This window comes from Fragaria vesca, linkage group LG6 (genome assembly GCF_000184155.1).
Source record: "Fragaria vesca subsp. vesca linkage group LG6, FraVesHawaii_1.0, whole genome shotgun sequence".
Classification (NCBI taxonomy): domain Eukaryota; kingdom Viridiplantae; phylum Streptophyta; class Magnoliopsida; order Rosales; family Rosaceae; genus Fragaria; species Fragaria vesca.
The window spans coordinates 18,551,275-18,562,245 of record NC_020496.1 but is presented as its reverse complement, the minus strand read 5'-3'; the positions used below and the strand labels follow the sequence as shown (position 1 = coordinate 18,562,245).

Sequence of the window (10,971 nt, the reverse complement as noted above, 5' to 3'; positions counted from 1 at the left end):
CAAATTTCAAAATTGGTTATTTTCAATTTCTAATAATGTTTGGATGAAGAAATGGACAAAATAAAATAATGAAAATATAACGAATTGGCTTATTTTGAAAACAGTAGGTAGAAAATTGACATAAATAATATTTATGATAGCAAATTGGCTAATTTTGAAAACCTATAATAACAAATTGACGTTAAAGTGAAACCTAGGGTATAATTTAGTTAAAAAACCTGATTGGAGTCAAATCTCAATCTATTTTTATAATAGCAAGGTCATTCAGACGTGATCTCTGCACATATTAGTTGTTGGGCAAAAACACAAAGGAAAAAGCAATATGAACTTGATAAAACTATCTACAAAATTAAAAATCAAATTACAATGAAGCTAAGTAGGAATGTTTGGCTCACCCTAAGAACAACTATAACTTCCATAGAATATGATCCATTTAGGATGCACGACTCATTACCATGTGATATCCATTTAGAGTTAATAATTATGAATTATCAAGTTCTTATTGAGGCTTGCAAGCTAAACCTTGCTCCTTCTGGTACTTTCTCAACTCTTTGTACTCAGAGAATTCACATGGGAGATCATGCCCGGCCATATCATTTTCTAATATTGAAACTAGCTTATTGCCTTATGCTATATATTTTTCGTCAACACCATTGTACTTCCTCTCTAGTTTACTTCGTCATTCTTTCTTTAGGTTTAATTTCTGCAATTTTTTCTTTTTTTTGCCGGCACTTTGTTCAACTATGATGTCCAATGCCTTCCATTTGTTGGCTCCTTCTCTGCTCGATCTCCTCCAACTTTGAATATGTTTTAATCTCAATTCAAATATAGTAACTTGTATTACAAACTTCTGTAGCTATTAAATTTTAGGAAGTGAAATCTACATACCCCAAATTGTAATACATACACCTATTTTTTATTTTTAGTAATTTAAATTGTCCTTATTAATTTAAATTTTGTCTTCATATAAAAATGATTATTAAACATATAAAGTGGGTGTGTGAATTTCATATCCCTAAATTTTTTAGGTTCACGTTGTTTCTAAACAAGATCAAACAATGGAACAAGCCAAAGAGATTTACATTGAGTGAATGCGAAAACTTCTCTTTCTATCTCAGATAATTCTGTTTGTATTTTCTAGTAACACTGAAGATCGGACCAACAACGTACAAGGCAAAGAGTGAAAAAGAAAAGAAAATAAATTGAATAGAAAATTTTCAAAGGGGTTAGGCGAAGAAAAGAAGAAAATGAGTGGTGGAATTGAATAAGCATCGCATTTTCAAAGTTGCATGAGTCACAGTCAGTGACTATCAGACTACAGCCTAAAGCTAAGCTTACAATAATAATAATGAATGACCCAAAATAATTAAAAACAGAGTTAGAATAACAATCAAAATCAGAACCGACATAATTGAATGGATGACTGTGGGGTTGACGCCTCAGTCTACAAAGTCCACGTCGAATTGTACGGCCGGTTTAGGTTTTACCTCCTGACGTGTTAATCGTTTCTTCTTGTTTAAACCGTAGCATAATACAAAACCAATGAATGGTCTGGATTGTAAGATCTTCAAGGACTCAAGGGCCATGCTTGTTTGAGTCAAAATTAACCTTAGCTAGCTAGGTTGATGAGGGTTGATCCGTAATCTTACTCGGGATGTCAATTTTCAGTTTTGTTATTTGAATAATATGAAAAATCTATAACTTGATGTTGGCTTGATTTAGCTTAGTTTGAAAATCAAGGATCGATTGCAACATATAGAAATGTAGTTAACCATCGCCTTAATTAGAACGAAAGATATTTTCTCATAGGTTTGTCTCTCAATTATTGTCTAGCTTGTTGAAAAAGAAATGACAACAAATGAGTATAATTATATCGAGTTCATACACATAATCTAGCTAAATGCCAATATTACTCCATTTTGATTTTAAACACCCAATGCAAAATCAATATTGATGGAAGCTGTAGGGCAGAAGAGGGAGATGAAGGTATTGATTTGATTATATATACGTGATGACTGATGAGCATGGAAATTGTTTAGCATCCTTTGCTTGATATTTCCCTCATGTAAGCTTTAGCCTATCACAAGGTTGGGATGGCTTTGAATTAGAGACTGATTGCTCACTTCCGCTTGAAGCGCTGAAGCAGGATGTAGAGGACAAGTCTGATGTTGGGCGCATTATCGATGATTCTAAGTCATGTTTGGTATCTTTACACTCAATGTAGATTGCTTCTGTCTTTCGTGAGACAAATGATGTGGCTAATAGATTAAATAGATCTTTTGTTAGTTATAGTTTTATTGATGATATGACTAATGAGACTATTAGTTAGGTTATTATTATTATTATATAAAATGTAACTTTATGAGAATTCTTGTAATACTAAATGAGGTTTAGGTTCTATCTTCTCCACGATAGATATTTTTAGTCTTACTATAATATGTCTAAATAACTCAAAAATAGCTCCTCACATTTACTGAGATTCTCGTTACCGACTAATTCCGACAAATACAACTCACACAATCCTGAATTTCTCACCCATCCCTGTGGTGGGGATTTCCCCTAGATTGTAGTCCGAAGAAAAAGTTGATTAGTTATCTTCCTTGTGAAGACGAGATTTGACCATGAATGGAGAATGCCTACATATGCTCCTCCTCGTTTGCTTCAATTAATCATGTTTTAGTCCAAGGAAAAAGTTGATTAGGGTTGCTTCATTTGTCATCATCATCATCATGCAAGCTCAAATCGAGTCCCCAACAGAATATTGGAGCACAAATCCAATTACTAGATCCCAAAATATTTCATCCAATTCCCAAACTTTGGCCGATTCCCAATTTCTCCAAACCCAACAAACCCCATTTGACGGTAATTCCAATCTTAATCACTATATAAATATAAAATTAGGTCTTGTCTCTTCTCCATCGCCGTCGTTTGTGGGACCCGTCACTCCGCCGCGTCCCACCGTCAGCTCGGTTTCTCTGTCATCCACTTTCATTAGTAAGTTTCCGTCTCCGGTAATTAGCTCTCTTGGACTTACCTTTTCCTTTTTACCACTTTGTTCAACACTTGGTTTAGAAGAACTATTAAAAGTATGACTAAGCACACCAAATCACTCGGACCCTCCATCCACTACTCTACAGATACAGATGATACATCCTCTTGTTGAATAAGTAAATAAGAAGGCAAACATTAGTAATACAAATGATCCCCATAAATAAACTAACAAAGACTCATAAAGTTGGTGATTCGATTGGATAATATTTATGTTTACAACTCACTTCATGATCGTTCTATAAACTAAACATCACTAATGACAAGAGGATGATCCTTATGGACTCGGCCTATATTACTGTAAGTAATATTTTGATGTTTTGTAATAAAATGTGTCTAATTATGATTCTTTTTTTTTGAAAAGTATTCAAGTTAAAATGCTCCTCCAGGAGATTTCAAAACAATTGTGTGATTAAACTTGAGTTATGTGTTCATTTGAGTGCCATTCTCAAAAAATATGTTCATCTGAGTGCACAATTTCGAATAACTTTGTTCTTCACGTCATTTAATTTTCTGAATTGTTGACAAAAAATTGTTATTGTTTTCTTATGGCTTGCAATCTGCAATCTGTGTTTAACCATGGCCATGGCTGCAGGTCGCAATCTTCTTTATGGAATTGCTTCCCTATGCTTTGAGAAATCGTGCCAAGAGGAGATGATCGCAAATAAATGTACCTGGAGTGTAAGTTTATAGGCAGACAATTGCTGCCAATATTCTTGTTATCATGGCATCTCCATCAAATGTGGTTTGGTTCATCCGCAAACATCTTTTTGGAAGGTTTGAATAAAACTTTTGATGGTAAGTGCATAACTTAAAGAAGTTATTATATTATGTTTTTATTTTTGCTAATTTGAAATAAAAATAAATGAATTGAAAATTATTCAAATATATGTGAGATGTCACATAAGACGCCACTTAGATTTGTATTTGTTTTGTATAACTTTCTAATATATGTAGAAAATATAAATTTGTTACGTAAGATTTTCTTTAATTGAAATATCATATTTTTTTTGATTTGGTAAGATAGATCTTCTGTATCTTAATTTTCTTTAGCTTAAATCTTTCAGGAATTCATCTTCATTTCTTAGTGACTTCTTTTCTTCTTACTAGATTCTCATATTTATCATTCCATGATTTAAACCCTATCCAATTTTTTGTTTTCAAAATAAAACCTTGCCCCAATAATCAGGCCACGAAATATGGTAAAGGACTAGGCCGGTGGTTAATTAACTACTTTGCCCTCTTTAATGCACTTTCATTTCTTTACAATTAATTTATTTACGACAGGCCCATCCCACAAATCAAACTCTGTACCTTCACGCGTCAAAAGAATTTCCCTTTCCCTCTCTCCTCCACGTGTACTCCCTACATATGGCACTTTCGTAATATTCCCTTTATTTAGGGTCAATCTTTTCCTTTTATTCCCAGGCCTCACATGCCTTTGCTGGTCCCCAAACCCAACATACCAAAACTCCATCACTTTCCTCAACCTCCTTCGATCTCCTCTGCTTCTCTCTCTAAAACTTCCTCTCTCTCTAAGTTTTTAGTGGGCTGGTGTTTCATTCACTTCAGACTCTCTCTTCTGGTCTTCTTCTACCCACATCTGGCTGTTCTCCACAACAACCCGCCATCTTCATGGCTGAGGCAACAAAGCACAACACACCCATCAAGGGTGGAACATTGGTCTCAGACATGAAGAGCCTCTTCTCCATCATCAAAACCAGAAGAACTGTTGCCTTTGCCTATGGCTTCATGTTTGCCTTTGTTGCCTTCACTGTTTTCTTGGCCTTCAATCCAAACCCCAACTCTGGTGCTCCTTGGTTCTCTAACATATTCACCACTACTTCTACTACTTCTGGTAGTGGATCTCAGTTCTCTTCCTTTTTCTCTTCTTTCTTCTACTCCAATGCTTCTTCTCCTTCCCAGCAGTTTCAAAGTTCTGCTTCTTGTCCACAACCACAGCCGTCTGGATCTAGTAACACCACTTTGATTAAACAACCGCCGAGCCAAACTCAGCCCATTGTGAATTCTGATAAACCGCCAATTTTGAGCCCAAATCAGACATCAAGTTCCCCATCCATCGTTTCCTTAGCGCCCAAGAACAGTTCAAGCTTGCCTGTTGTGAAAAACCAAACTCAAAGCACCCCAAGTTCTGATAAGGCCACAGTTTTAGAGGCAAATCAGACCACAGTTGCCGCCCCAGTAACTCCTGTGGCGGTGCCGGCCAATAAGACCACGAGCTCGTCTCCGAAATCAGGTTCCAGTAAGAGTGATGCTGAGAAGGGTGTGACATCAAATTATACGGCCGCATTGAACAAACAGAGCAATGGAACAAAATCTAGTGTGTCGGTGGAGCAGGGGAAGGATGATTTGATCAAGTCTTTGTTGAGTTGTGATTTGTTTCATGGGGAATGGGTCGAGGATGATTCATACCCTCTTTACGAACCTGGGTCTTGTCCTTTGATTGATGAGCAGTTCAATTGTATTCGTAACGGAAGACCCGATAAGGATTATCAGAAATTCAAATGGCAGCCTAAAGATTGCACTCTCCCAAGGTATGTGGTGAAAACGGATTATTTTTTTTTTTTTTTTTACATGTTCAAATTCTATTGGTTATTTGTATTAATATTTGTTTGATGAAAGGGGTATTGGAGCTGGCTTTTGAGTTGTAGTCTGGAGTGATTGATGTGAAAGTTGTTTTCATTGGAGATAGGCTTGGATTAATTGCCATTTATACTTATCTGTAGAATTTAGATTTTGGAATTTTTTGATTATGTTCATTATTGCTCAAACGTTCTGGAATTTGAATTTGTAACATTAGTGGAAGCGCCCCTGGATCGTTTTGCACTTTGGGTTTTTTTATATTGCTATTAATCCTTTGATATACTTTATGTTTATGATTGACCAAGTCTTACTCAATGTGAAATGCTGCTTATGATCAGGTTGGATGCAAGTCATATGATAGAGTTATTGAGAGGAAAGCGCTTGGTCTTTGTTGGTGATTCTCTAAACAGGAATATGTGGGAATCTCTGATTTGCATTCTGAGAAACTCCGCAAAAGATAAAAGCAAGGTTTATGAAGCCCATGGAAGAACCCATTTTCGCGGGGAGGCTTCATACTCCTTCATATTCAAAGTAATTTTATTCTAGCATTTGACTTTTTTCTTAGGTTGTTCAGCAACATTTCCTCAATTTAGTGAAACTTCTTTCTTACGATGCTCTGCTTAATTAAATGGACTGGCAGGACTATAATTTCACAGTGGAGTTTTTTGTTTCTCCCTTCTTGGTTCGAGAATGGGAAATGCCGGACAAAGATGGATCAAAGAAAGAAACACTTCGTCTTGATTTAGTTGGGCGATCATCCGAGCTATACAAAGATGCAGATATTCTCATCTTCAACACTGGACACTGGTGGACACATGACAAAACCGCCAAAGGGTATGTTAGTATTATGGCATAGTTGTTGCAAGTTATTGTAAAAACCAGATAGATGCTGCTTGTAGTTTAGACCATTAACCTGTTCATGGGAACTAAAGTAGAGTAAACATTTGCAGGAAAGACTATTACCAAGAAGGTAGCCATGTTTATGGTGAGTTGAATGTTCTCGAGGCATTTCGGAAAGCTTTGACTACTTGGTCCAGATGGGTTGATGCTAGTGTTGACACGGCGAAAAGTATGGTGTTCTTTCGGGGTTATTCTGCCTCCCATTTCAGGTAAACTGGAATGATCATATTAACCTATTTTGTGAGGCATTTCACTATCTGGCCTTCTGTAAATTTTTTTCCTATAAACTTCTCATCACCATTTAACTTCAACTTAAAAATGGTAACCAGTTGTTATGTACTTGGATATTTTCTAAGTTTACAACTACATATAAACAACACTGAAGTCTTTTCTCCAAAATGTGTGAAGTTACCAATTTCTTTCTTAAAATTCGCTAGCACTTGAATAACTAATTTTCTTTTCTTTAACAGTGGTGGACAATGGAATTCCGGTGGACAATGTGATAGTGAGACTCTACCTATCTTTAACGAGACTTATCTAAGGCCATACCCGCCAAAGATGCTGGTACTCGAGAAGGTGTTGAAAAACATGAAACATCACATTACCTATCTCAATATCACAAGATTAACCGATTTTCGGAAGGATGGCCACCCATCAATCTACCGGAAGCAACATCTTTCCCCAGAGGAAAGGAAATCCCCAATCCAGGACTGCAGCCATTGGTGCCTACCGGGTGTTCCCGATGCATGGAATGAGGTTCTTTATGCTGAGCTCCTAGTAAAACTGCACAAGAAGAGTCTGCATGAGCAACTACAACAGCAGAAGAAGAGAGCATAGGTAAATGTTACACAAGCTTAAGAATGCCGTAATTCATACATACTGAAAACTGTGTCTAAATCACACTGTAGCATTATACGTTCTCTTTTTTGGCTACCCTTTTCGGCATTATTGATACGAAACATGGAAGCAAAGTTATGTGAAGAGAAATGATGTTCTTGGTGACATGAACCTGAGCTTGTAGTAAAGTTATCTGTTTATGTGAACGAAGAGAGCTGAGGGAAACTAGAGCTGAGTGAAAGGGGGGCAAGGGTGTAGAGAGGGAGTTTAGCTGGTGGTACAATTTTCACTTGTAAATTTCTTCTCCTTCTTCACCACATCTTGTTCTTTTGGCCTTGAAAGGCGTTGAGAATTGTAAATGTCTTGATTCTGATTATATAGTTGTTTTATCAAAAATAAAAATAGTGGGATATATTATAATTTCATGTTACTTTGATTATATCTCTATGAAGTTGTCCACTGTACTGCTAGTGATGAATATATAATGTGAGGAACCCTTTTCTAACTTCTCACATGGGATGTTTGACTCTAACTTGGCAACATTCCATACTATAATTGAGAGTCTGGGGGATCATGTTTGAATATAATTGTTATGTCTTGGTCATGTTCTGCTGCCCTTTTTTCCTTTGTTAGGACTGGAGTCTTTGTCGTGAGAGCCAAGTCTGGTATATTTTGATTCTTTAGTATGAGAGTAACTGATTGTTTATCAATGTTTACCCTCTTTTATCTTCTTGGGTAAACATGGCATCGGCAAAGATCTCTACTTCTCAAGGAGGATCTTCAATCCGCAAGACTACATTTGCTATGTCGCCATATACACCCGGAAAATCGAGGTATTGAGTGACATACAACCGTAAAATTGAGGTATCGAAAATGGACAACCTTGTTACCAAAGCTAGAGTTGAATGATTACTGTAAGAGAGTGGGAAACATCACATTTTGTGGGTCAAAACTCAAAAGTATAGGCTTCACGACCTGCACTAGCCTCCATTATTGGAGACATGATCAATTAGTTGGACGGGAATGGATTTCACGGTACACTGGATGAAATTTGATCAACCTGGGTCGTGTAATGTTTTTCTTTTTATCCGACAAAGTAGAAACAAATTAACACAACCCTCTTGTACAACCAACTCCTATGGAGTACGACAAAAAAAACTATTATGGAGTCAAAATAAAAGAAGATGCGGAGCTAGTAGAAAGGGGCAGTGCATGATTCCAAATTACATTGGAAATTCTTATATTCACCGCGTGTAAGTACACGTACAACAAATGTTACAAATCCAAGAATGGCTTCAAGATGTTTGATATCTTGAACAGTCTCCAGGGTAAATAAGTGCGACCATTGATGCAATCATAAGAGGTTTGAATCATTTTCTACAACGATATTCGTATCATCTATATTTGCTAAGGAGCATAGTATATGAACTGGTTAGGCCTATTTCGTTCGGTTAGCCCACATGATATTAATTGGGCCCATTGTGGGATTCATTCGATAGTTAAACCCAGTCAGATTATTTTCTGGGCCCAATATATAATGTAGAATTACTTCAACCTTTTCTTGAGTTGTGCAAGTTTTGTTGGCTTATTTTGTGTCTCTTTCAAGAACGGTTATTATTATTATTATTTTTTAACATCTAAAACACTTTAGGGTACACAACGTTCAGCATGGATTACATCTAGAATGAAGGAGCATAGGACCAAGTCACCAAGCAAGAGAAGCCCTGATCTGTGGCAGAAGCATGAGCGGCCAGCAAGATGAGCTACCTTATTGGCCTTCGTTCGAGCATATGCATGAACAAGCTTACAGTTGGAAATAGTCTCCACAGCTTCATATACATCCTCATAACGAAATCCTAGTGTGGATAAATTATGTCCCCTACCTCGACACAGTACGTTGTGGCCTCAAACAACAATCGGTCTCGAAAATCACCGGTTGAAGAGCTTTTGAATTAGCATACTGCGAAGCTTCACCGGCCACAAGCCATCAACTCTGCATGTTCGGCAGATAAGATATGGTCCAGCACCTTCCCAGCCACACCCAAACATTGATCAGTGTCATCACGCACTACCAAGCCCTACTGCAGCCTTATCAGATGCAGTATTGTAACTTGTAAGCCCCATCAAAATTGATCTTCAGCCTACTTGATCTATTTGATTTAGAGTTATAATGTTGAAATGTCCAGACCAATAACTCACAATAACTTATGACAAGAAATGTGAAATGTTCATGAGTTAGTGAAAGGTTTTAGGAGTTAGTAACTCTTAAGTTACACAAGGTATATGGATGGTTTTGGAGTTATGCTGAAGGCATAAAGTCCTGAGTTATTAAAGACTCATGAAGCACCATTAAATAGGAGAGAACTAATGAGTGATCTAGAGGGTTTCTCCTTAAGCCTATATAAGGAGAGGTTATTTGCTCATTCCCATCATCTCATCTCAAGCATCTCATCCATTCTAATCATCTTCATCCAACTAGAGAGTTCAGAGTGTCCACTCCAAGTTCTGAGTGTAGTGTAGTTGGTAGCAAAATAGGTGTGAGAAAGAGGGTTTCTTTCAAGTGGTGTTCTTAAAGTTGTGTATCTCTTTGTACCCATTATTCATATAGTGAAAGTTCTTGTTGTTGCTCCCCGTGGACGTAGGCACATCGCCGAACCACGTTATATTATGTGTTCCATTTCCTCTATCATTTTACTTTTAATATTTATCCTTTGTGTGGTTTGAGTTGATACTTCTATTATATTATTTTTCCCAACAGTAGTATCAGAGCCCTTGATTCGGGGGGCGTGTCGTTAAAATGACGTTAAAGTGGTATCACAGCAGTAAATTGATCGTAAGGAATGCTTATGTGACTTATGTCAACTTAAATCACTAATAATATGTCTTTAGTACAACTAATATGGTAGCTTTTCATACAAAAAAAAAAAACTGAAAATGGCAGCTAATCAAACTGATAGCACAAAACCGTCGAAGCATGCATGCTAACTTACTAAGTAGACTGCTTGAACGATCCTTCAACAAGGTTTAGGGTGGCTGCAGGTGTATGAATCTATACTCAAATGCATAATTAAACTCTAACATTGAATACCTCTATTCATAGAAGACCAAAATATATGATCTTTATGAGTAAACTCATAACTCATAATCTTTACAATGATTATAAACTCGATTTTTACTTTGTAGATTTACTCTCACTCGGAACTATTCTTTATCCGTAGATACAAGGTGCGTATTATTATAAACTAGTATCTGGTGACAGTCATTAGTACTCTACTGTCTACGTACGGAGGCATAAATTAGCAGACCGCTACACTGTTCTAAAGATCGCTACTGTGCCGCTGCATGAATTGATCGATCTGTATATGATGTACAAGAAAGAGACGTAACCAAAAGGCAAAAGCAAGCAACAGAAGCAAGATGTATATGATGAACACTTAATATATATATATATATATATATATATATCGCTGTACTGGGTTCTTCTATCATCATAGGATTATATCAAACCACGAAGAAAATCCCACATATCCTTTATTCTCATGCATGATATGAGATCATTGGAAAAACGTGACCAGCCTTTAA

The 10,971-nt window shown here is 36.7% G+C and overlaps 1 protein-coding gene across 1 annotated transcript; it reads left to right on the top strand.

Moving 5' to 3' along the window:
• Positions 1-4,548: 4,548 nt before the first annotated feature.
• Positions 4,549-7,814, top strand: LOC101308299. Its single transcript, XM_004303292.1, has 5 exons — positions 4,549-5,603; positions 5,991-6,183; positions 6,293-6,486; positions 6,603-6,761; positions 7,023-7,814. The coding sequence occupies exons 1-5, from the start codon at positions 4,684-4,686 to the stop codon at positions 7,387-7,389; spliced, it is 1,833 nt and encodes a 610-aa protein (XP_004303340.1). The 5' UTR covers positions 4,549-4,683; the 3' UTR covers positions 7,390-7,814.
• The last annotated feature ends 3,157 nt before the right edge of the window (positions 7,815-10,971 follow it).

Coding starts and splice junctions, on each gene's coding strand:
- LOC101308299 (XM_004303292.1), top strand. CDS start 4,684: ATGGCTGAGGCAACAAAGCACAACACACCCATCAAGGGTGGAACATTG. Junction 5,604..5,990: donor AAAGATTGCACTCTCCCAAG/GTATGTGGTGAA, acceptor GCTTATGATCAG/GTTGGATGCAAGTCATATGA. Junction 6,184..6,292: donor CATACTCCTTCATATTCAAA/GTAATTTTATTC, acceptor ATGGACTGGCAG/GACTATAATTTCACAGTGGA.